We start from the raw sequence: 27,734 nt of genomic DNA, 5'->3' as shown, positions 1-27,734 counted from the left end.
GTTCTCAACTCTATTACTAATTTCTGTCCACTAATCCTCTACCCACAGAAATTCTCAATAATTTTAACTGAGTGGTTACATAGTGATATCTCTGATAGTCTCTTCAATAAGATGGTAAACTGTCACATTCCTTTCTGCTAAAATCATGATGATCTAAAGGCATAATTAGGGTTCCTAATATTCCTGGGTCTTTGCCGGCTGCCATCTGAAAACTGACGTGGCCTGTCACCATATGCACACTTGCCACTATGGGTGTGGTTTTAATTGTTTGGTAAAAGCAGCTTCTTCCAAAATGTGTCCCTTTGAACATAAGTGTACTAAAGAATATTAGATGTTAAAGGAAAAAGAGTTCCTTGGTAAATTGAGTTTGATAAACACAGAATAAAATAAAGTCACAAATATTACTTTGATGCAGGACCTATCTAAACCTTTAATATGTAACCCAGTGCAGTTCTGTACTAGGAACACACAGTGATACAGGGGTTCGTACATTTATTCATCCATGCAATCTTTTTTCAAGGAATAGTTCAATATTCTGTCAAACTCATTTTGGGAAATGATGGGTTACAGGAAATGTCATAACTTTAAAGGGTTAGACCTAGGGGTGCCTGGGTGGCTCAGTCAGTTAAGTGCCCAACTTCAGCTCAGGTCATGATCACATGGTTCATGAGTTTGAGCCCTACATTGGGCTCTCTGCTGCCAGCACAGAGCCTGCTTCAGATCCTCTGCCCCTTCTCTCTCTCTCTCTGCCCTTCCCCCACTCATTCTCTCTCTGTCTCTGTCTATCTCTATCTCTCTCAAAAATAAACATGAAAACAATTCTTTTAAAAAGAATTTAAACCTATAGAAACATCTACTTTGTAGAAATATCTTTTTTTAAACCTATAGAAATATCTACTTAACAAAAACAGCTACAGAATACAGGAAGATGTACATTTGTGCCAATAAAATAAATCTTATGCAATAAAATCCTTAAACACTTATAAGAAATAACATTTAGTGAGGCAAGCTGAAGACATTTCTAGGTAAAATGTACCTTCCACTGTACTTCTTTCCCACTTAAGCCGTAGCGAATCTGGAATTTAAGATTATTCTCTGGAAAGACTGGCTTTTCCCAAGATATTTTCAATAATCCAATTTTTACAGTAATTTCCACTTTCACACTGGATGGAGGCAGTGGTTTCACTAGAAAATTTAAAAATAGTACTGTGTAACAGTAATTTAAACAGTGAGAATATTTTTAAAACATTATCATGATGTTATAATCTTTTATACTCTATAAAGCAGTATCTCCTCAAAGGAGATTAAAAAAAAAAAAAAATAGTACAAGTCAATGTGCAAACTCAGCATATTTGGGAACTAAAAGTCCCAACATCCCAGCACAGTAGTATGAACTCTGAAGCTCTGCACTTATAATACCTTAAGACTGTTGATGACCAAAACCTCTAAACCTTTTCATTTCTAATGTTTCTCATGCTTATCCAATTCTTCATATATGAAGAAGACATTCTTGACCAACAGTAAGATGACATACATTTCAACTCCTGAAAAGTTAATTCCTCCTCAGAAAAGGAAGTATGAATATGTGAGAGATGCTAAGACATTCAATCTGTGATCTTACTTGACTGAATCATATGGATATCATATGGATATATTCCATGAATATCTAGTTTGCAGAAAGGATACTTTAAAGTACAAGAGTTTTCATGATCCCTACAACATGCACAGTGAGGAGGAAGGAGAAGCTTTCCACATTTTATGGGTGATAAACTAGTCACAGGGCACTTACATGTCTAGCCCATGTTTACAAAGCTAGTAACACATGGAACTGGCATTTGGATCCTCAAGTTGAATCTCCACCTTGTTTTCTAGTACTAAGTAGGCAGTATAAGCCTAACGTAAACTCCTAATTTTAGTACTGAAAAGAATAACATCAAAGGTTGTTCTGATAACATATAGAACTGAATTCATAGTGTCATATATTACATGTGAAGTTATTAATGTGCGTGTTTGTGGGGTAGAGAGTGGTAGGAGGGTTCCATGCTATTCCAAGATACGTAGTACCAGAGAAGTACTCCTTACAGTAAAATCCCTTTAAGTGGAACAAAACTAAATAGTATGTGTGTATGCATGTGCGTGTGTGTGCACATGCGCGCACGTGGGGGAGGAAATCAATTAATTGGGACTCTATGGTAATAAAAAAAACCCTAAATATTATGATTTTATCATACATTTAACAAAATATAGGTTTTAATTCAGATGTGTACTAATTATTTGAAAATATAACGAATCAAATACTGATTTTTGGCATAATTTCCCAACAAAATAGTATATAGGACCAAAGATATTCTTTTACCTCTATTGCATAATCATAAATAGGTCATTTCTCAAAGATTTTGCAGCAATATTGGAGGGATATATTATACTTTTCAATATATTCTTTCAATATATTCTTAATCCTTTGAAATCAGTGGATCTTTTTTAAGCGTATTTAAAAATGTCATGATGGTATCTTCTTTATCTATTTTTTTCTTGTTCAGTGTAGTCATTTTGAATCTCTCGGTAGCCTACACAGCCTCACAAATTAAACTCTCTGGTTATGACTACTCAGATTACAAAATCCATCACAATACCCAAATTAAATTTCTAAACTAAAAACACCAAATGTTTTCATAAGTACATTGGGAGAAAAACAAAGCAGTGCATTATTTACAATAATATTACTGCTACATTTTATTACCAATGACCAATATAACTTATCAAATTATATGCTGAAAGTATTCCTATTACAAAAACATTGTGCTATAAGTAACTTAAAAAAATAAAAACAGTAAAACTTTCTAAGGTTGATTGTCTTTTCAATTCCACTATAAACACACAAAATTTTGTTTAAAAATAGTGTTATCTGAAAATGGTAAAACACAACAATTACCATGAATCAACCTGAATCCAAATCTGCTAATAAAAATGAAGACAAACAACACAGTTTGACATACCCACAGAATCAGGAACAACACACGTTGGTGGAGAGTCAAGTGAACCCAAAGAGTGATTGATTCTAATCCACATTGTATAGCCGGACAATAGAAAGATTGGCTGAAATACGCATTCATAAAAACCATCTCTCTGCAAATGGCAATCTTTAGATTCAGATATGGGATGAATAGATGGAACATCAGAGCAGTAAAGGCTGCTCCTTAAAAGATACGAGAACACTCAGTTAATATACAACATTGATGAAAACGGTAAGATATATGAGAGAACGCCATAGATTTTATTCCACTTAAAATAGATGTTCTTATTGGAAATGCATTTTTGATTTCCCCACTGTATCACAATTTTATGTATTTCCATAAAAATGACAACAAACCTTATTAAATATTTTATTAGATACTAAGTGGAAATGCAAATAAAATAATTGGTATTCCTTCTCTACGGATCCAAGTAGAGGTAGAACCTACGACTCTGAAGTTAAGTTAATATTATATTTAAGTGATTATCATTTTAAAAGTATGGATCACAAGTAGTATTGGAGCATTCCTGAGATGGGAAGGAAGATAAATCCCTTACACTTTAAATATGGATTAAATTCCACCAGAAACTGAAGACATAACTTATGATAGTAAATTATAGCTTAATTGACAATGTCCTAGTATTTTCCAGTTCGGAGCATTACAATGAAAACAATACCAATCTTTGATTTATATCTGAATCATATAGTTAAATATATAATGCATTTTCTCGGAGAAGAAAATTAAGAAAGCAATTTTTATAACTGTGTCCCAGTCAACACTCTACCTCAGAACATATGAAGCATTTTTCCTTTTCTTTGAAATAGCCCTTCTGCCACTATTTGCTCTGAACATGGTATTTAAGTGGTTAAATTAGCATTTTCTGTTTCCATAAAAATGGAGTAAGGAGGTTACAAGAAAATGAGAAACCTATATTCTTATGTTTCTCGGTCTATTTTTTGTGACATTTTCCTGCCTATCTCCTCAAAATTACAATCATTGGGGTGTCTGTGTGTGAATGAGTGCTAGTGGGGAGAGGGGAGAGATGAGAACAAGGCATGGGGAGTCATCTGCGGTAAAAAGAACCGTGACCATGTACAGAAACACAGTAATGCTCCATTTGGAATGCAAAGGTTATATCTTTGTCATCATGACAGCAATAGCCATTTACTGAATATCTACCAGGAGAAATTCTATCACTTAACTATAATTAAATGGAATTTATTATTAATTCTCACGGAAACCTTGTAAGTCCTATTATTCACTCCATTTTACAGACAAGGAAATCAAGGCTTAGAGAGATTTAAAAAACTCGCCACAGTACATGCAGGAGTTTCATACTCTTCTGTAAATATTAGCGATTTAATTGAGGTACAGAGCTTATGTGATGATCATCCACAAACACCTTTTTTAATGTGAAAATGTTATGGAAGGAACGTAAAGACAGATTATAAAAGTAAAATGGCATCCCATGAACATTCTATTGATTTTAAAATGCTACTATCAAGTAAGATGAAGCCAGCTATTATTCCCATGTAAGAAATGTAGAAATTGCCCCATTTTTCTACCACTACATAAGAATAGACTGGTCATGGGGTGCCTGGGTGGCTCAGTCGGTTGAGCGCCCGACTTTGGCTCAGGTCATGATCTCCTGGTACATGAGTTTGAGCCCCATGTCTGGCTCTGTGCTGACAGCTCAGAGCCTGGAGCCTGTTTCAGATTCCTTGTCTCCCTGTCTCTCTGCTCCTCCCCTGCTCACGCTCTGTCTCTCTCTCCCAAAAATATAAAACATTACAAAAAATTTTTTTTTAAAGAATAGACTAGTCACTTTAGGGACAGAATTCAGATCACAGTATTTGAGGAAGGGGATTTGTTTTTCACGTAGAAAATTTAGATTTTAAGAATAAATGAGTGGGGCGCCTGGGTGGCTCAGTTGGCTAAGCGTCTGACTTCAGCTCAGGTCATGATCTCACAGTTCGTGAGTTCAAGCCCCGTGTCAAGCTCTGTGCTGACAGCTCAGAGCCTGGAGCCTGCTTCGGATTCTGTCTCTCACTCTCTCACTCTCCCTCTCTCTCTCTCTCTCTCTCTCTCTGCCCCTCCCTGGCTCATGCTCTCTCTCTGTCTCAAAAATAAAAATAAAAACATTAAAAAAAAAAGAATAAATGAGGACAAGGGATACAAACTGGAAGGCCCCAGTATGAACACAAATTGAGACAGCGTGTTTGAGAGCAGTATATATCACTGAAAACTACTAAGAGAGATTATAAAAATAAAAATGTATCTACCTCCTCCTAATCAAGAGTTCTATTACTTCAGATGATACTACAGGAAGATGATATCTTGGAATCATTTCAAAACAGGGAAGCACAAAAATAAACAAGCATAAATTACTCTTTATCATAACACTTCACTCCTTATTAAGCATTTCTTTCCTAATCTTTCCTACTTCTGAAAGCATTCATATTATCTCTTAGAATCTTTGTGCAACAACCTCTGACTTTTTTCCAATATATTTATCTTTAGCAAATGATACTGGACCTCTATAATCATGGATATTCTCCTCTGGCCAGTTCTCTAAGTCAAACTAAAATGTACAGAAGCCAATTCTTCCTGGATTTCATTCAATAATTAAAAGGCAATTATGGAAAATTAATTGATTATCAGAAAAATAATTTAAGGTAAAAACAAGTTATATTTTTTCTATCAATGTAAATTTTTTTAAAAATCACCTAATCCCTCAACAATTTCCTAAGTATATAGTACCTTCCTCTATTAGGAAGAACGTCTACTAGCCTACTGTTCTGATGATATTTCTATAAAAAGTTTTATCTCACCATATCCACAGAATAATAACACAGCAAAAATAATACATACCTATGATACCTCAACTGCAAAGTACTTCCCACGAGTGATTGGATTGCATTGGTTGACCATCTGCAAGTCATTTGAGTTAAGTACCCATCAGTTTCACATGATATATTGATATTGACATCTATTTAAAACACATTAAAATATTAATACAAAGCAAAATCACAAATTTTTTAATGAAAATAAAATTTCCTTACATTATCAATGGGACTCTAATATAGGGTCCATAATAAAAATCTGTGGAAGGAAATGAAGAGAAGTTCAGTATTCTTACCAATCACATATAATTCAGCATAGCGATGGTGGCATTCATGCTCGTTGCAGCAGTATATTGCATCGTAGGTAAACTTCCCACGAGGTTTGGTTGCCTTCAAACTGCGAAAAGTAACTTTGCTAACATGGTCACCCATGACATGATACTGGCTTTGAGGAATTTTCTCAGCTAAATTCATCCACCAAATAATCTTTTTTGAGGAAACAATCTTGTTTTCATTTTTATAAATGCAGTGAAAAGAAACGTTAGACCCGACACTTGTCAGAATTTTAGGTGGAAAGTATATGACATCTGCAATAAGAGAAGAAAGGGAGGATATCAGATGAAGAACAAAAACATCCTGTATGGAATTTATGCTACATAGAGAAGATTCACAATGCAATCAGGATCACACTGCCAAAAATAAAATGAGTGCACTAAGAGACTGTATAACTTGTACTGCCTGCTTACGTAAAATTCTGTAGTATCCAGGCATTCCCATTTCCAAATGACTTGAACTTCCAAAAATGTCTCAGTATTTTCTTTAAAAAATTTTTTTAATGTTTTATTTATTTTTGACAAAGAGAGAGAGAGAGAGAGAGAGACAGAGCATGAGTGGGGGAGAGCCAGAGAGACAGGGAGACACAGAATCTGAAGCAGGTTCCAGGCTCTGAGCTGTCAGCACAGAGCCCAACGTGGGGCTTGAACTTATGGACTGTGAGATCTTGACTTGAGCCAAAGTTGGACACTCAACCAACTGAGCCACCCAGGCGCCCCTGTCTCAGTATTTTCTAAACATAGAAACTTATTACAAAGTGTATTTAGTGAGTAATTGCCACTTGCTAATTGACAGGCAGAAAATCAATTTAAATGAAATATAACCTAATTCCACAATGACATGTTTTCATCAGACTGTGACTTATGAATCAGTGAAACCTAGGCTGAGTTCTTGAATCAAATCACTGTAAAGGCAAAATTCTGAAGAATAAATGGTGGTTGCTATTGTCTCATTTGGATATATGAAAATTTCAATCAGCAGGTAAAGCTGAAAAATAAGCTTTAAATAAGAGAACTGGTTAGGGAGTTCTCTGGGTGGGCACCTGGGTGGCTAAGTTGGTTATGCATCCAGCTTTGGCTCAGGTCATGATCTCATGGTTTGTGAGTTCGGGCCCCACATCTGACTCTATGCTGACAGCTCAGAGCCTGGAGCCTGCTTCAGATTCTGTGTCTCCGTCTTTCTCTCTCTCTCTCTCTCTCTCTCTCTCTGCACCTCCCCTGCTCGCTCGCTCTCTGTCTCTCACTCTCAAAAATAAATAAACATTAAAAAATATATAAATAAATAAAGAAAGAGAACTAGTTAGGGAATGTAAAATCAACAATGCCCCAATGCACCAAAACAGGTAAACCTTAAATACTAGTCTGTAAAGTTTTAAAGTTATTTAATGCCAGTATGCTGTGGTTAAGGATAAGAGGAACCAATATTTTTCTAAAATATTATTTGTTAATGGCTCTACACTATTCCATACTACTTTTTTGGTCCCCTATTGTTGGAAACAATATATTTTTATTTTTAATAAAATAATCTATTGTTTACATAATGTTTATATATTTTTATTTTTAATAAAAGAATCTATTATTTAATAAAACAATCTATATTTTTAATTAGAAACAATAAATGTGATTGTTTACATAATAAGAAATCATTTCTGCCACAGTGCATTACAAAAACAGTATATTTCAGTTGTACAATTCACAATAAGACATTTTCTTCTGAGAGAATATGAATATGTTTCTATACATATCATCTGGATTACCCCCCAAAACAAAAACGAAAACCTTCATTGATTTTTATTATTTTATATCATCTGGATTACCCCACAAAAACAAAAATGAAAAACTTCATTGATTTTTATATTTAAGTTTTTTCTTTTTTGCAATAGCAGGCTAAACTCCATGGCCTTTGTATTTAGAATCCATACAAAACATTTGTATTTTGTACGTTTGCAGTCAAGCATAAACAAGAAAAAAATTAGTAGCATGAAATCACTAGACAGAAGACAGTCCATTAGATTTTTAACCCTAGCCTAGGATGGCACTCAAGCTTCGTTAGTATATTACTTACTGCACGCAAGTACCTAGCACAGATCTGAAAAATCATTAACCTATTTTCAATATGCTCCACATGTCATTACTGAATGGCTTCAAAACTTTAAGAGTAATTTATTTTTTTAAAGAGTACACATTAGATTTCAAAAGCTAAGCTGAATCTTTTATGTTTAAAGATAATGAAAAACTCAAAACCATTTCACTTCAAAATTGAATACCTCAGTAAGGCTTAATCAAGAAATGCAGTTAAAGTCATAGTATTTTGGCATGATTAAATACTAAGATATTAGCTTACAAAAAAGAAAAGCAGGTTATTAAAAACCTGATGATGTGTAAAGTTTACACTGAATATACAGAAATTGATATGAAGTAAATGAATATTTAATTTTTAAAATAATATAAATATATATTTTATTCTCATGTAAGATACTCCACAACATTTAATTTGTAAAACGAGAAAATAATAATTTTCTTCTGATGACCAGGTACCAATACTTTTGTAAGGTCTAAAATAATGAATTTCATTAAAAGAGGAAAATCTTTTGATAAATATTAGTGAATTACCTACATGAACATAAATCATGAATCAAAACATTTTAGTTAAAGTTATTTTACAATGTGTTTATTATAGCTCCAGAAAACAGATTTTTAAATTTTCAAAGCAGACTTCCTATTTTCCTTTGAGGGGAAAATATTTTCTCTAGCACATTATACGCACTGCCAAGTATGAAATGAAGAAATTATGTTTCTCCTCTTCTTCGGCAGCACAAAAATGTAATTAAGAAAGGTACTACAAGAAGTGAGCACTTCTAAACTTGTTTTAAGTGTTTGGCGTAACTCAACTGCAACATTGTTAGCCTCCCTCAAAGTCCAAGGTCTCGCAATAGCTACAAAGAAAGAAACTAGCCAATTCATTTTCAAAAAATCTGTAAGAATTCCTTGATTAGAAACGGTCAATGGTTCATTAACTGTGTACTTGGTAGGTACAGCTTTAATAAATCAATGACTACAAAATAGTAACTATAAAGGTACTGATAATTAGCATTCTGTTTGCTCCGGCAACAATACATCAGACAACCTCTGTTAAAAAAAGAAAAATCAATAAAATTCAAAGTGTTTGGAAATGATAAAGCAGGTATGCTAATTCACTCATGCTAAATAAGTTAATGCCTCAAACTTACAGAATACTTCTGTTTGGTGGATGTCATTGTAGCACCTAGCAGTGAGCAACAGAAGATAATCTAATAATATTAAATACCTAGATTTAAGGGAGAAGGATCCAAATCCTTTACATAAGAATAGGAAACTCCCAAGTTTGGAGAAACATACTTCACTGCTGCACAGCACTCAAGAACAAGCCTCAAGTGCAGTAAGCACCGTGAGGTGTGGAAAGTGCTGTGAAGGTAAACAGCAAAACTAAAACTTGAACAACCTAAGCAACACTGAAACCTCGTTTATCAGGAACCATGAAGGAAATGAGAGGTCCCACTAAAATGCTCGATGTAAGTTTACTGCTTATTAGTTCCCAGTATCAATGTTTAGTGACACCAGAAATCTTGCATAAATATACATCATGCACTTAATCACTGTATTAGTGTGTACAAACATGAGCGCTGGGATTGGCCTGCCAGCTCTAGATTGTGCCAACTTTTACAAGTTACTTAACCTCTCTAAATCTCGACTGCTCTGTTTATAAAAAGGGAGTATCAGGGAGACAGGTGAATACCCTATCTCATAGGGCATCAAAAGGATAAAATGATAATACATGTAAAGCACTTAGAGCAGTGCTTGAAACACAGGAAGTACCCTGTAACTGTCATTACTATGATTATTATTATTATCATTATTCAGTAGGGAAGTATGAACCTAATGGTACCTTTGATTTATGATTCAGCACCCATCATTACATCATTACAGAAGATGATACTGTAACACAGAAATGTGCTTGGGAGCTACTGAAGTGTGTAGGCTTTTCTCCCCACTCTTGGTGTCCCTAGTCTACTTTCTATTTGGCAAGTTTCTATCTTTCCCTTAATATTTACCTGGTACCACTCACTGGCAACTAAGCCATCCAAGTCTGTTAAACTACTAAGCTACTTTTACACTTATTGCTAAATCAACAAATTCTGCCCATTGGGGCAGCTGTTTACTCACTGTCTGGCTTTATTTTTAACTTATTTTCACACATTTCTGTTTGGGATGTCTAAAGTCACTAGAGGGATACACCTGTGGTGAATAAGTAAAAGGATAGGTGTTAATTGTAATACTGTTAGAGACTGTACAAGCAAATAAATTGGTAAAGTTTCTTCTCAACAAAACATGTCTTTATTACTGTCAGGTACACAAAACACTAAATATATGCAGAGGGAAGGGCATATATATGCCTATATGTGTGTTCTATAATACATATTAATAAATCTTATTTATATTATGCACAAAAGCATAAGAATATGGTCCAACATATTCAGAAACCAAGCAAATTTAATCCTGCACATAATGACCATGAACTAAGAAAGTAATAGTAGTATGAAAGGATTTTGCACAATGTAAAACAGAACTAAGCCTATGTCCATCCAAAGGTCTAAAAAACCTGACCTGAACAATCTAAAACAAAATCTTACATGAAATATAACACAAATAACTATCACATCATAATCGATCAAAATGTTCATCTTAGGGGCGCCTAGGCGGCTCAGTCAGTTAAGCATCTGACTTAGGCTCAGGTCATGATCTGACGGTTCATGGGTTTGACATGAACTGTGTTGACAGTGGGGAGCCTGGAACCTGCTTCAGACTCTGCGTCTCCCTCCCTCTGCCCCTCCCCTGCTCTCACTCTGTCTCTCTTTCTCTCTCATAAATAAATACATACATACATATATACATACATACATACATAAAATTTTATTTTAAAAAATATATTTAAAAAAATAAATAAATATTAAAAAAATTTTCATTTTAGTCCCACTAAAAACATAACATTGCTAAGAGCCATTATTCTAAAAAGGCATAAATGTATGAATATTCGAAATGTTGAGTATTAGCAAGCTTTAAAAATAACAATGATTCTTTTAGAATTTCCCTCTTCTTCAGAAAGGGTACATTTTCAGATCTAATTAAGAAGTAAAATCATAGGGGCGCCTGGGTGGCGCAGTTGGTTAAGCGTCCGACTTCAGCCAGGTCACGATCTTGCGGTCCGTGAGTTCGAGCCCCGCGTCAGCTCTGGGCTGATGGCTCGGAGCCTGGAGCCTGTTTCCGATTCTGTGTCTCCCTCTCTCTCTGCCCCTCCCCCGTTCATGTTCTGTCTCTCTCTGTCCCAAAAATAAATAAAAAACGTTGAAAAAAAAAATTTAAAAAGAAGTAAAATCATAAAGAAGAAAGCCATTTTTTTCTCAAAGAGAAACGTTTCACCAGAAGGTAGTTAAAGGGGCCACAGGGTCACTCAGAGTAGGTTTCCAGACCACTTCTCTCCTCTTCTACCCACTTCACCCCATCCCACTGTTGTAAAAACTTCCATGGGATAGTCTTTAAAATTTGATTTATAATTCATTCCTTGCTACATAACTCACAGCTGGTCATTAAGTCCTGTTAATCAACAATAAATAATTGAGGGTAGAAAAGTTGACCCTCCTTGGAAATAATCCCAAAGCTGAGTTGTCAGCACCATATTACACATTGCTCAATAATTATTTGAGGAAAAGTGATGAGAAATTCATGTTTTCTAAATCTGTTCCCACAAGGTTCCTGACTTTCCTAGAGAGAACCAATCCTTCCCGTTGCCTAGCACTTGGTCAGCTCTTCTGACAACCTTGCTCATGCAGTTAGTTATGTACCATGTCAACCTCTCACCTTTATTAGATGCCGAGATTTTGAATATTGAGTTGTGGTTTATAAACTATGGTTGCATCTACTATTTACTGAGTGCTTACTAAGGGTCAGGACAAGAAAATATTAAGGGCAGCTTTCCAAATCCTTAGCAGTGACCTCACTTATTTGAGCTATGCTCAGTAATACAATGAACGTCAATAGAATACATTGTGAAGCAGGGGCTTTTTTTGTTTGATTTTGTTTTTTGTGGTTTTTTTTTGTTTTTTTTTTGCAACTTTGCTGTGTGAGAATCCTCTAATTCAGTGCAGACATTAGGCGAATTGTGCCATTCTATCATATAAAGACATCTCTATTTTGCAGATGAGGAAAGGGGGCATAGAAAGGTTAAGAAACTTTCCAAATAAGTGGTGGGGCCGGGACTTCTATAAACTTGTCGGACTCCAAAGTCAGTGCTCTTAAACCACTAATGCTACAGACTTTTTGACTAAGCAATGCTTTTTAAATAGTAAGCAATCAATACATGAACTTATTTAGTTAAATGTGTTGACTATCTTCGCAGTGATTTACACAGCACTTGTCTCTATATATCCATAATCAACCTGCATGAGTTTCAGTAGGAATAATTTTGGTCTTCTGATGGATCAGACAACTAGGCAAAGGTCCACAAAGTGTCCTCCTATGGTCACAAGTTAGCATGTGACAGGGTTGCACTATTCTAAGGCTCCCGGGCCTCTTTGTAAAACACCACCCCAACTTCACGAGGTAGTTCTGAATAAATCACAGTTTTTCTGATGTTAAGCTTAACTTTCAAAATATGCAAATTAACAGTGAAAACTCTCAAAAGCAAGTATCTAGAGTGGAAAAAATTATTTTATTATGTTATTATTTATTATGTAAAATATAATAATTAAATAAAGTTTGAATATTTGAAATTTATGTCAAATAAACATATCTGACATAAATAAACATATACCTAAATGTAAATTCAAAAAAACATCAATAGAGGTAAGGTTCTGAATTTGTAAATTTGGAACCTTTCTATCTTTTCTATCTTTCTATCTTTTGAGTAAGAAAGAATAATTCAGCAAGACACGACTATGGATGAATGTAAACTTGGGAACCTTTACACAAGTTTTCATTAACAAATTAACCTCTCAAAATTTAAATAAAACATTAATATTGCATTCGTCCTTGACTGCCACAAAGTTTAAGATGCTTATAACAGGCCAAAGAAAAAATCAGGAAGCATATTCTCCTCTCAGTAGGAGCCACTATTAGCAATCCTACCTTGTGTGGTAAAGATCAGAGGGGCGCTCCAGTCACTCCAGAGTCCTGGGCCATCCAGTCTCCTACCCCTCACTTGAACTTCATATGAAGACCCAGGAAGCACACTGTCTACCAGCAGAGATGTAGCTGAGACAATCTCATCAGCCTATTAAATATTATTTGAAAACATCAGAGCATCAAGTTGATGTGCAACCTTTATCAAAATTGATGACAAGCAGTCTTAGCAAATTTCAAAGAATTAAAATCTTACAGAATAGTTAGCAGGCCCCAGTGGAATTCATTTGCACATTTGTCAATAAAAGTTTAAAGAGCCCATGAGTCCAAGAAGAAAATCACAGTGACAGGAAATATTTTTACCTGAATGATAATGAATATTGACCTTTCAAAATTTGAGAGACACAGCTGAAGTCAGTGGAGAGCTTTAAGCCACCACTGACATCTCTAATAAACACACATGGTAGGAAACAATGAGCAGGGGTGGACAGAGAATAATAAACATTCCTAGAATAAAGCTTCACAGAGAAGGGCACGAATAATTTAAAAACCTGAACTTGATGATAAGCTACAGTGAATCAAAATATAGTTTATACACTAGAGAGCAGAGATCCAAGAGACTTAATTCTGCATAAGACAACCACTACTAAGAACTGTTTAGCAAATAAATTCAGTTTTCCAATGATGTACTCCAAAGCTACTGAACTCCCTGGCCTCTTAAACTGGGAAAGGGTGAAAAGCGCTAGGAATGTATTACACAATAGCAGATCACTTATATTTCAAAATCTATTGTCTCCGTTTTATAGATGAGAAAGCTGAAGCCCAGAGAAGCCTTAACACTGCTTTTCCCACACGTGGCACTAAGGATTCCTTTTCTGCTCTTCGTGAAAATAAAGTCTTTAAAAAACTGGCCCAGAGTTAAAAAGACAGTTTTTATATCTAAATTATATAACAATTCATTTCATAAGGGAAAATGCCAAACTCCATGCACAGTCCACGCTCCTTATGACCTCCTTCTTCTCCTCTCCTACTCCTCTCTGATTCATCCACTGCTACTCTTGCTCTCACTCACTCCCCTGGCCTCTAGCTTCTCATCCAGCTTATGGCCTCTGAATTGCTGTTTCCTCTATTTGGAAACTAATTCCCCCATATATATCCATCACGAACCTCCTTCAAATCCTTGCCCAAATGTCACCTTCTCAATGAGGTCTTCCCCACCTCCACTTAATGCTACAACCTACCATCTCCACCAGCACCCTCAAGCTCCCCTCTCCAGTTTGTTCTACCACCAAGTGCATCCTGATGCCCGTAGAACAGTTCCTAGCACCTATTAGGTACTCAATAAACACTGAAACGATGCAAAAGGGATTTGACACACTTTACACTACAAATGTATGCACTGCATGTAAACAAATATGTTGAGCAATAAAAAAAGTAAGTTTGAATTGTAAAATCAGAAAGGATTATGATCATGAATCCAAGTTTCTGTAACTGGACTTTCTATAGCCCTTTAGCCGTGTGTGCGTGCATGCGTGGAGGGAGAGGGAAGAGACGGAGAAAGACGGTAATCTATACATAAACTCTTTTTGGAAGTGGAACTTTCTCTGGGACTAAATTCTGGGAAGAATTTGTCATACCCCTCAATATATAACATGGATCCATACATAAGAGATACTGTGCAACATCACACAATTTTTCTAAAAGCATTTTACCAAAGATGCAGACATGCTGTTCATATGGTCATTTCCTAGGCTGATCTTAAATGAAAGCAAGTATAATATTAAATTACAGCTGGTTCTGCTCCAGAAGAGCCATGTACATTTGGCAAGCAAAGGGCATTTGAGATGGGACTTGGAAAGCACTGTATCTTCAGTTGCTTCTCGATGTTCCATTTTGTTTACTAAAATATACTTACTGGGGCACCTGAGTGGCTGCCTCCATTAAGCATCAGACTCTTGATCTTGACTCCGGGCATCTTGGCTCAGGGCATGATCTCATGTTTTCGTGAGTTCGAGCTCTACATCGGGCTCTGTGCTGACAGCGCAGAGCCTGCTTGGGACTCTTTCTCTCCTTCTCTCTCTCCCTTCCCACATTAGGGTTGTCTCTCTCAAAATAAATAAATAAACATTAAAATTTTTTTCCAATTTAAACTATACTTACTTTTCTCATATTTGTTGAAGAATTCTCTGAATATTTCACTTGATATTGAAGTTGAAATGGTACCAATGTTGGGCTGGACCAAGAAATTTTTAAATTGCCGGTGTCTGTGATTTCCATATGTAAACCTAATGGTGGATCAGGCTTCACTTAAGGAAAAGAGAATATTTTGAAGTCAAGCAATTTTCATGATAATCATAAAATAAAGTCAAAATGAATTTTTAGCAGATCCTAATCTTTTAACTACTTAAAAGGTAACCTTAAGCAAAGGCTAATTACAGAACCAAAATATTAGGTCTCCTCCTTGTATCTTTCCATAACAATCCACACATCTTCCTTTCCTTCTCCCTAAATGGTAAAAACTGTAAATCAGTAAATGAGGTTGTTTTGATAAACGTGAATTCCTGCTGTAAAAAAGTCTGTTAACTTTATTTAACCTGGCATTCCCCAAACTTCTTTGAAGCTTCTCCCTACCACACTCACCCACTGTTTTAGTGGGTGACAAAGAAAAACAGCATTTTGCAGAGCACTACTTGGAAAATGCATACAGAGTTTTCAGGTAAAACTTCACACAAATATGCATGCAAAATTCAGCAAACCTATTAACTTTGAAATACAGTAATCTAGATGCACCAATTCAAATAACCCACAGCATGCATATTTTACATGCAATAAACATAGCATTAGCAGGCCCTGGCTTGTCACCAGAAATGGGCATAGAGTTTCATAGTCTAACAATGTGTTTAGCTTAGTAAATGATTTGAGTTCGTATGTATACGCATGTGTTTATGTATGAATATGCATTTGTGTATAGATTTTCTGTGTGTGTGTGTGTGTGTGTGTGTGTGTGTGTGTGTGTGTGTGTGTAGTTTTAAGCACACATAACCTTGGGACACCTGGGTGGCTCACTCAGTTAAGCATCTGACTTCAGTTCAGGTCATGATCTCACAGTTTATGAGTTCTAGTCCTGCATCAGGCTCTGTGCTAACAGCTCAGAACCCATCTCCCCTGTCTCTGTTCCTTGCTTGTGTGCTCTCTCTCCCAAAAACAAATAAACATTAAAAAGAAAAATTAAAAACACATAACCTTTAAATTATTTGTAGAAACAATATAAACATCTTACCATAAAAGACTGGCTAAAGAAATAATGGCTCATCCCTATAAGGGGCTCTATATAGCCATTAAAAATGATAATGGAGAAGAATATTGAACATGTTTAATATTGTTAGTATTGTAAGTTTATTGGGGGTGCCTAGGTGGCTCGGTCAGTTAAGCGTCTGACTCCTGACTTCAGCTCAGGTCATAATCTCACGGTTTGTGAGTTCGAGCCCTGCATCGGGCTCTATACTGACAGTGCAGAGCCTGCTTGTGATTCTTTCTCCCTCTCTCTGTCCCTCCCCTATTTGCTATCTCTCTCTCAAAATAAATAAAAATAAATTTTAAAAAAAGTTTATTAAACAACATCTATACTTAGATTCCTGATTTTTCTTGAAATTAACAAATAAAAGAATATTCATAAATATGTATTAAAATTAGAAAAAATGACAAAATGATGGAAAACAGATAATGAATTTGTCCTTTTTGCACATCTCTTGTGTTTTTAAGATTTTAACTAACAGAACTTACATACATAGAAATAGTCATTACATTGAAACACTGATTTGCATTTCATTTTCAAGAACTAAAATGGCACATTACTGTTTTTTAACACACTGTATTTTCTTTTCATTTTTTTAAATGTTTTTATTTTTGAAGGAGAGAGAGAGACAGAGCATGAGCAGGGGAGGACCAGAGAGAGAGGGAGACACAGAATCCAAAGCAGGCTCCAGGCTCAGAGCTGTCAGCACAGAGCCTGACACGGGGCTTGAACTCACAAACCATGAGATCATGACCTGAGCCAAAGTCAGACACTCAACCAACTGAGCCACCCAGGCGTCCCTTAACACACTGTATTTTCAAGAATTTAGACATAGTTTTTCTCTTTTCCTTGAATCAAAATTAATAAAGTTTTTACTTTATGTGACATATTACAAATTTTAGTTATTTTAAAGCAGGGACAGATAAACACTAAAGTCTAGAAACAATAGGTGAAACTCACTGAGTTCTCATGACCAAAAAGAAAACAAAACAAAGCCATCAAACAGAAGAGAAATCATAAAGTTATAAACTATTGTACACTTCCTGCCTGTATAGATATATTCCTTAGTATTAGAAATCTAAAAATAAATCTTTCCCTGAACCACCTATGTCCCCAGTCTTAGATATACTGCCACCTACCTGCTTCTTTCACAACAATATCTCTTGGAAGCATTGGCACCACTCATTCCGCCCACTTTGTGTCCCATCTTCCTAACCAACCTACTCTGATCAGGTCTACCCCCTCACCAGTCCACTGAAAGCGCTCTCTCTTATCAAGATCACCACCCTTTTCCAAATCCAGTATCAGCTGTCTGATCCATTTCACTCCACCTCTCAGTGGCATTCCACATATCTGCTCACTGTTCCTGCATGGTTCCAGGCCACCATGTTCTTTTACTCCTCCTTTCCCTCTGACTGCCTCAGTCTTTCCCTGGCTGAACTCTAAGTGGCTGATCTTATTCAATCCCATAAACATCTATACACCAAATACTCCTGTATATATCTCCCTTGAACTCTAGGATCTTATGTCCAAATGCCTACTCAGCATCTCTTGGGTATCTATAAGCATCTCAAAATTAATGTGTCACACCTGATCCTCCCCAAATCTCCCCATCCCAGTACATGGTACCACTATTCACTGGCATGCTCTGGTCCTAGCCTGAGTGTATCCTTGGCTCTTCTCTTTCCTTCGTACCAAATCCACTAGAAATCTCAGATAGCACCATCTCCCAAATAAATTCCAACTATGACCATTTCTTTCTTCTCCATTGCTACATCCCTAAACCAACTAGATCATTCCAATAACCTCCTATCTGAGCCCTCTGATTCCACTCTTGCAACTATCCTTCCTCTTTTCCCCATCAACTTTCTTCTCCACATGCAGAGCAAATTTTAAACATGAACACAGACACACATACCTGACCATATCACTCTCTTAGTTCAAAAGCTTCCAGTGCAATTAGGATAAAATCCAACTCTGTAACTCTGGCCTACGATATGAACCCAATAACTCTCCGACCACATCTCCAGATACTCCCTTACCTCATTCAGTCCAAACATAGAGGCCTTTTCTTTGGTTCCTCCAACTGCCAAGCTCATTCCATCTCAGAGGTTTCATGGGTGCTATTTTTCCTGCATGGAGCACCTTTCGCTCTGGATTTTTACAGTTTTTTCTCTTTCATTTAGCCCAACTGCTATCTCCCAAAACAGGTCTTCTTTGACCTCCGTAGCTAAAATAATAGTCACTATACCTGACACTCTCCATCTCTTACTTCTTTTATGGAACTTAAAATTTGGGGACATTATCATATATGCCCAAGCATACGGAAAGATTTTTTTTCTCAAAAATCATTACTGAAAAAAAAACAAAACTCTTTTTCAGTTTCTTATAAAGTCTATCATAGAACTTCATCTTAACTTTTATTTTATTTTTAAATATGCAATTCAGTTCTGGCTCCAGGTGCTTCTAAAAATCACCTGAGAGAATTAGTTTTAAAAAGAGAACATAACAGTATTTTATAAATATTATGTATATTTTTTCCTGTGGTATAATTTCATGATGGAATTGTTCAGGCGTCATCATAATTATGTTGTAGAGACCAAAAATATATCCCTAGAAGACAAATTATTTGAAAGTCCTAATGTTAAAATATGATGTCAATGCATTCATATGTCATATGTCATATGCAAATCTGCATATGCAGATGTCATGCTCAGTAACTTAGAAAGAAATGAAGGTGAGGCTATGTGAAAAACCGTGTGAGATGCCTGGAAAAGTGGCTCTTGTGATGTCAAAAACAATGATGCATGTAAGAAGTTTGTATACAATGCTTTCAAGAAATACAAGTGGAAAATAGTAACACTGTTACATTACATATTATATATAATATACGTACAAACAAAACTGAGTTAATAAACACATTAAGTGAACACTTGCCTATCTTATTCACATTTGTAATTATATGTTCAAGTGGATCAAAAGAAACTTTGGGAATCTCTGCACTAATAACCTATTACTTGAGTTTTTCTTATAATCAGATTTGTACAGCAAATTATTTAGTTGTTTACTTTTTTACTATCCCTGTCTGCTTAATATTGTCTCTGGTCTATGAGGCAGAAACTTTGTCTCATTCACCATTGTTTCCCCAGCTCCTAGGTCAGTGGCTGACACATATGAGCCTCTGAGAAATATTTATTGAAGGAAGAAATCCAGGTAAAAAACAAGCTTCTGATTATTTTTGGAAATTATTATCTGATAAGTGAAAACAGGAATAACCAAACGACACGTATCCATTGCACAGATCCAGGATTTAAGAAAAAATGTTTTTAAGAAAGAATTTAACAACTGCAGAGATATCTATATTGTGCTTAAAACATTCTAGAAGCTACTCTTAATAGTTCCTTATACCACATTTAACCATCCTTACAGCTCGAAAGCAAGATAAACTATTGAAAAAAAACATTTTGTGAGCAATTTTTAACCTGCTTGTGTGACTGATGTTTAGATCTATTATCTCTTTTATACACAACTTACCAACATTTATGGGCTGAACTGACATCATAGGTGACTGAAAAATTACTCCACCAGACGTGATTTTGAAATACATAAGAAGAGTGTGGTTGAGTTTGGCTGTGGGCACAGGCACATGGCATTCACAGCTGTCACGAACACTGCAGTTACACTGAACAGTCAGAAAACTGCCCTTCTGGGGGACCGGAAGGGACTCTTCTAACACTTCAGGCCTATGTGAAAAAAGAAGAGATAAATATTAGTGTAGATGTGGCATGTATTGGATTTACTTAAAATGTATGACAAAAATTTCTGCACATCCAGCTTAAAAGGCATCTAGGGAAAAACAAAGGATGCATTATATAAGAGATGCAAACATAAGAGTTAAAGCAGGTTAGCCATTAGAAAGAATATCAGCACAGGCGCACCTGGCTGGCTCCATCGGTAGGACATGTGACTCTGGATCTTGGAATTGTAAGTTCGAGCCCCATGTTGGGTATAGAGATGACTTAAAAATAATAAAAAATCTTAAAAGAAATAATACCAGCAACAAGGTACTGAAGCAATAGTGAAGTACCAAAAAGGAAAGAGAAACTGTGATCCTAAAACTCTATATCCAGAGAAAATATCTTTCAAAATAAACATATAATAAAGGTTTTTTTCAAGCATACCAAAACTGAAAGAATTCGTCACCCATCAGGTGTGTATTATAAAAGCTGCCAAAGAAAATCCATCAGGCAAAAGAAAATGATAGCAGATGGAAGACAGGTTCCACACAAAGAAATGAAAATAACTTTAAAAGGGTATTTACTTGGGAATGCAAGCTGGTGCAGCCGCTCTGGAAAACAGTATGGAGGTTCCTCAAAAAACTAAAAATAGAACTACCCTATGACCCAGCAATTGAACTACTAGGCATCTATCCATGGGATACAGGTGTGCTGTTTCGAAGGGACACATGCACCCCGATGTTTATAGCAGCACTATCAACAATAGCCAAAGTATGGAAAGAGCCCAAATGTCCATCGATGGATGAATGGATAAAGAAGATGTGGTATATACATACAATGGAGTATTACTCGGCAATCAAAAAGAATGAAATCTTGCCATTTGCAACTACATGGATCGAACTAGAGGGTATTGTGCTAAGCGAAATTAGTCAGAGAAAGACAAGTATCATATGACTTCACTCATATGAGTACTTTAAGGGACAAAACGGATGAACATAAGGGAAGGGAAACAAAAAGAATATAAAAACAGGGAGGGGGACAAAGCATAAGAGACTCATGAATATGGAGAACAAACTGAGGGTTACTGGAGGGATTGTGGGAGGGGGGGTGAGCTAAATGGGTAAGGGGCACGAAGGTAATCTACTCCTGAAATCATTGTTGCACTATATGCTAACTAATTTGGATGTAAATTTTAAAAAATTAAAATTAAAACTAAAAAAATATAAATAATAAATATGGAGAACTGAGGGTTACTGGAGGGGTTGTCGGAGGGGGGATGGGCTAAATGGGTAAGGGGCACTAAGGAATCTACTCCTTAAATCACTGTTTCACTCTATGCTAACTAATTTGGATGTAAATTTAAAAAAATAAAAAAATAAAATTCAAAAAAAAATAATGTGGAGAAAGTTAAAATGGGATTTTTTAAAAGCCTATACACATTTATTTTTGTTCTGTACTGAAAATAAAGACAAGGAGAATCCTTTCAAGATCAAGTAATGAAAATTCTCTAGTTTTTAGAGCCTCTACTCCTTTACCATAGTTTTCTAAAAAAATTTAATACCTATTTTAGGATCAATACTTTGTCCAAACTAATATAAGGAGGATTCTGGGGGATGAAGTTTAGAATTAGCAAAAATAAGAAGGGTTTATATTTTTCCAAGAAAATAGAAAAAAAATCACTGGAAAACAGATTCTTGAATTTTTTCAGTTATTCTAAAATGTCTTGTCTGTGGAAACTATCCAGTTTTCAAAACAACATTATCCTCAGATCTTTGTAACTACAGCGTATTTATTAAATCATGATTTTTTGAAAAAGGGTATTTACTGACTGCTTAAAGCAAAAATAATAACCATGTAGTGTAAGGTTTATAACAGACAGAAGTAAAACATATGACATTGGCTCCAAGCTTGGGAGTGCGGGACATAATGTAAGTATGCAGTTGTAATGTTCTCATGCTACACATGAAGTGGTATAATATTCCTCAGAGGTACATAAGTTAGACCGTGATGAGTTAAAAACCTGTATTACAAATCCTAAAGCAACCACTAAAATAACAAAACAAGAAGTTATAGCTTTGGAATCACAATGGTCAAGTCAATAGAGTATTAGTATAGAGAAAAATAGATGAATGGAACAGAATAGAGACGAAGACCTATATGGACAACCAGCTTTCTAGAGAGGTACAAAAGCAGGTCTGTGGAGAAGGGTGGTGAGCAATGGGACATCTATACGCAAAACAAAACAGATTTCAATCTCTACTCACACCAGATTCAAAAATTAATTCAAAATGGGTCATCAATTCAAATATAAAATCTAAAGCTATAAAACGTCTAGAAGAGAACACGGGAAAAAAAATTTGTGACCTTGGGTAAGGTAACATGTCCTTAGATGCAACACCAAAAGCATGATCTATAAAAGAACAAATTCAGATTGGACTCTTCTCAAGATTGAAAACTCCTCTGAAAGAGAGACACTATGAAACAACAAAAAGACAAGCCACAGACTGAGAGAATACATTTCCCAATCATCTATCTAATAAAGCATTTGTCTCCAAAAGATATAAAGATCTCTCAAAACTCAATAATAATAGGGGCTCCTGGGTGGCTCAGTTGGTTAAGCGTCAAACTATTGGTGTCTGTTCAGGTTATGATCTCATGGTTTGTGGGTTCAAGCCCCATGATGGGCTCCACCTACTGGGGATTCTCTCTCTCTCTCTCTCTCTCCTTCTTTCTCTGCCCCTCCCCTGCTCTCACTCTCTGTGTGTCTCTCTGAAAATAAACTTTTTTTAAAAGGTTAAAAAAAACCTTGCAAATGGGGAGAGAGTATTAATATTTAGACATGATCACTGCCTTCAGAAATCTTGCAGCCCTTTTGGAGGGAAAAACTGTAAGTGATAAATATACAAATTCAGTGCAGGACAGCAATGCTTTAGAAACTCTGCTAACTAGCACATACCTGAAAATTCAGATATAAACACAACATGAAAGAAATGGGCCCGAATCGTTCATACATATACCCCTAGTATTAAATGTTGTGAATTATGATAGATTTTCATGTTTCCTGAGATAGACTTTAGTATTACTTTAGACCTAAAAGAAATCAATCAAGAAACAACATTTCCAGGCCTTTTAAGGTGCAAATCAGTCTATTGGGTGCTGTGTAAGGGATAATCTTATTGTGGGAAGCACACTAAATTAAACTGAGACCTAAAATTAAGTCCTGTTTGCTTATGAGCCATAGTCAGAGAGTTCCTTTTGTGAGCTTTGGTTTTCACAATCAGTAAAACAGAGAAAAATGCCTGCACTACTCACCTTTACAAGGCTATTGTAAGTATTAAAGAGGATAACGTAAAAGGATTTTTGAAAACTTTAAAGTGCTATATACCCATAAGATACCATTTTGGGTTTTTTTTAATATGAAATTTATTGTCAAATTGGTTTCCATACAACACCCAGTGCTCATCCCAACAGGTGCCCTCCTCAATGCCCATCACCCACTTTCCCCTCCCTCCCACCCCCCATCAACCCTCAGTTTATTCTCAGTTTTTAAGAGACTCTTATTGTTTCCCTCCTTCCCTCTCTGTCCCCCATGGTCTTCTGTCAAGTTTCTCAGGATCTACATAAGAGTAAAAACATATGGTATCTGTCTTTCTCTGTATGACTAATTTCACTTAGCATAACACTCTCCAGTTCCATCTACATTGCTACATAACGCCATAATTCATTCTTTCTCATTGCCAAGTAGTATTCCATTTTATATATATAAACCACATCTTCTTTCTCATTCATCCACTGATGGACATTTAGGCCCTTTCCATTATTTGGCTATTGTTGCAGGTGCTACTATAAACATTGGGTTGCAAGTGCCCCTATGCATCAGCACTCCTGTATCCCTTGGGTAAATTCCTAGCAGTGCTCTTGCTGGGTCATAGGGTAGATCTATTTTTAATTTTTTGAGAAACCTCTACACTGTTTTCTAGAGTGGCTGTACCAGTTTGCATTCCCACAAGCAGTGCAAGAGGGTTCCCATTTGTCCACATCCTCACCAGCATCTATAGTCTCCTGAATTGTTCATTTTGGACACTCTGACTGGCGTGAGGTGGTATCTGAGTGTGGTTTTGATTTGTATTTCCCTGATGAGGAGTGACATTGAGCATCTTTTCATGTGCCTGTTGGCCATCTGGATGTCTTCTTTAGAGAAGTGTCTATTCATGTCTTCTGCCCATTTCTTCACTGGATTATTTGTTTTTTGGGTGTGGAGTTTGGTGAGTTCTTTATAGATTTTGGATACTAGCCCTTTGTTCAATATGTCATTTGCAAATATCTTTTCCCATTCCATCGGCTGCCTTTTAGTTTTGTTGATTGTTTCCTTCGCAGTGCAGAAGCTTTTTAATTCATGAGGTCCCAAAAGTTCATTTTTGCTTTTAATTCCCTTGCCTTTGGAGATGTGTCAAGTAAGAAACTGCTATGGCTGAGGTCAGAGAGATTTTTTCCTGCTTTCTCTTCTAGGGTTTTGATGGTTTCCTGCCTCACATTCAGGTCCTTTATCCATTTTGAATTTATTTTTGTGAATGGTGTAAGAGAGTGGTCTAGTTTCATTCTTCTGCATGTTGCTATCCCGTTCTCCCAGCACCATTGGTTAAAGAGACTGTCTTTTTCCATTGGATATTCTTTCCTGCTTTGTCAAAGATTAGTTGGCCATGCTTTTGTGGGTCCAATTCTGGAGTCTCTATTCTATTCCATCGGTCTATGTGTCTGTATTTGTGCCAAAACCATGCTGTCTTGATGACTACAGCTTTGTAGTAGAGGCTCAAGTCTGGGATTGTGATGCCTCCCACTTTGGTTTTCTTCTTCAATATTACTTTGGCTATTCGGGGTCTTCTGTGGTTCCATACAAATTTTAGGATTGCTTGTTCTAGCTTCAAGAAGAATGCTGGTGCAATTTTGATTGGGATTGCATTGAATGTGTAGATAGCTTTGGGTAGTATTGACATTTTAACAATATTTATTCTTCCAATTCATGAGCATGGAATGTTTTTCCATTTCTTTGTATCTTCTTCAATTTCTTCATAAGCTTTCTATAGTTTTCAGCATACAGATCTTTTACATCTTTGGTTAGGTTTATTCCTAGGTATTTTATGCTTCTTGGTGCAATTGTGAATGGGATCAGTTTCTTTATATTCTTTCTGTTGTTTCATTATTAGTGTATAAGAATGCAACTGATTTCTATACATTGATTTTGTATCCTGCAACTTTGCTGAATTCCTGTATCAGTTCTAGCTGATTTTTGGTGGAGTCTATTGGGTTTTCCATGTAGAGTATCATGTCATCTGCAAAAGTGAAAGCTTGACTTCATCTTTGCCAATTTGGATGCCTTTGATTTCCTTTTGTTGTCTGATTGCTGATGCTAAAACTTCCAACACTATGTTAAACAACAGCTGTAAGAGTGGACATCCCTATTGTGTTCCTGATCTCAGGGGGAAAGCTTTCAGTTTTTCCCCATTGAGGATGATGTTAGCTCTGGGCTTTTCACAAATGGCTTTTATGATCTTTAAGTATGTTCCTTCTATCCTGACTTTCTCGAGGGTTTTTATTAAGAAAGGATGCTGAATTTTGTCAAATGCTTTTTCTGCATCGATTGACAGGATCATATGGTTCTTATCTTTTCTTTTTTTAATGCGATGTATCACATTGATTGATTTGCAAATATTGAACCAGCCCTGCATCCCAGGAATGAATCCCACTTGATCGTGGTGAATAATTCTTTTTATATGCTGTTAAATTTGATTTGCTAGTATCTTGTCTAGAATCTCTGCATCCATATTCATCAGGGACATTGGCTTGTAGTTCTCTTTTTTTGCTGGGTCTCTGGTTTGGGAATCAAAGTAATGCTGGCTTCATAGAATGAGTCTGGAAGTTTTCCTTCCCGTTCTATTTTTTGGAACAGCGTGAGACAAATAGGTATTCTATGTCTCACAGAATTCCCCAGGGAAGGCATCTGGTCCTGGACTCTTATTTGTTGGGAGATTTTTGATAACTGATTCAACTTCTTCACTGGTTATGGGTCTGTTCAAATTTTCTATTTCTTCCTGTTTGAGTTTTGGAAGTGTGTGGGTGCTTAGGAATTTGTCCATTTCTTCCAGGTTGTCCAGTTTATTGGCATATAATTTTTCATAGTATTTCCTGATAATTGCTTGTACTTCTGGGGGATTAGTTATAATAATTCCATTTTCATTCATGATTTTATCTATTTGGGTCCTCTCCCCTTTCTTTTTGAGAAGCCTGACTACAGGTTTATCAATTTTGTTTATTTTTTCAAAAAACCAACTCTTGGTTTCATTGACCTGCTCTACTGGTTTTTTTTAGATTCTATATTGTTTATTTCTGCTCTGATCTTTATTATTTCTCTTCTTCTGCTGGGTTTGGGGTGTCTTTGCTGCTCTGCTTCTATTTCCTTTAGGTGTGCTGTTAGATTTTGTATTTGGGATTTTTCTTGTTTCTTGAGATAGGCCTGGATTGCAATGTATTTTCCTCTCAGGACTGCCTTCACTGCATCCCAAAGCATTTGGATTGCTGTATTTTCATTTTCGTTTGTTTCCATATATTTTTTAATTTCTTCTCTAATTGCCTGGTTGACCCATTCATTCTTCAGTAGGGTGTTCTTTAACCTCCATGCTTTTGGAGGTTTTCCAGACTTTTTCCTGTGGTTGATTTCAAGCTTCATAGCATTGTGCTCTGAAAGTATGCATGGTATGATTTCAACTCTTGTATACTTATGAAGGGCTGTTTTGTGACCCAGAATGTGATCTATCTTGAAGAATGTTCCATGTGCACTCGAGAAGAAAGTATATTCTGTTGCTTTGGGATGCAGAGTTCTAAATATATCTGTCAAGTCCATCTGTTCCAATGTATCATTCAGAGCCTTTGTTTCTTTATTGACCGTGTGTCTATATGATCTATCCATTTCTGTAAGTGGGGTGTTAAAGTCCCCTGCAATTACCACATTCTTATCAATAAGGTTGCTTATGTTTGTGAGTAATTGTTTTAAATATTTGGGGGCTCCCGTATTCAGCGCATAGACATTTATAATTGTTAGCTCTTCCTGATGGATAGACCCTGTAATTATTATATAATGTCCTTCTTCATCTCTTGTTACAGCCTTTAATTTAAAGTCTAGTTTGTCTGATATAAGTATGGCTACTCCAGCTCTCTTTTGGCTTCCAGTAGCATGATAAATAGTTCTCCATCCCCTCACTCTCAATCTAAAGGTGTCCTCAGGTCTAAAATGAGTCTCTTGTAGACAGCAAATAGATGGGTCTTGTTTTTTTCTCCATTCTGATACCCTATGTCTTTTGGTT

At 36.0% G+C, this 27,734-nt stretch overlaps 1 protein-coding gene across 8 annotated transcripts in view; it reads right to left on the bottom strand.

The window, feature by feature from the left end:
* The window catches only part of LEPR (leptin receptor), a 190,152-nt gene that overhangs the window by 31,694 nt on the left and 130,724 nt on the right, over positions 1-27,734 (bottom strand). For all 8 annotated transcript variants that reach the window (XM_042952035.1, XM_042952036.1, XM_042952032.1 and 5 more), the window contains 7 exons: positions 20,174-20,382; positions 15,505-15,650; positions 13,351-13,495; positions 6,154-6,444; positions 5,886-6,003; positions 2,997-3,196; positions 1,037-1,185 (listed from right to left, as the gene is read on the bottom strand). In XM_042952035.1, coding sequence (XP_042807969.1) covers positions 1,037-1,185; positions 2,997-3,196; positions 5,886-6,003; positions 6,154-6,444; positions 13,351-13,495; positions 15,505-15,650; positions 20,174-20,382 — 1,258 coding nt within the window. The remainder of the gene's footprint in view (positions 1-1,036; positions 1,186-2,996; positions 3,197-5,885; positions 6,004-6,153; positions 6,445-13,350; positions 13,496-15,504; positions 15,651-20,173; positions 20,383-27,734) is intronic.

Source organism: Panthera leo, chromosome C1 (assembly GCF_018350215.1).
Source record: "Panthera leo isolate Ple1 chromosome C1, P.leo_Ple1_pat1.1, whole genome shotgun sequence".
NCBI classification, from domain to species: domain Eukaryota; kingdom Metazoa; phylum Chordata; class Mammalia; order Carnivora; family Felidae; genus Panthera; species Panthera leo.
The sequence above is the reverse complement of the archived record's forward strand: the minus strand, read 5'-3'. Positions and strand labels throughout refer to the sequence as shown.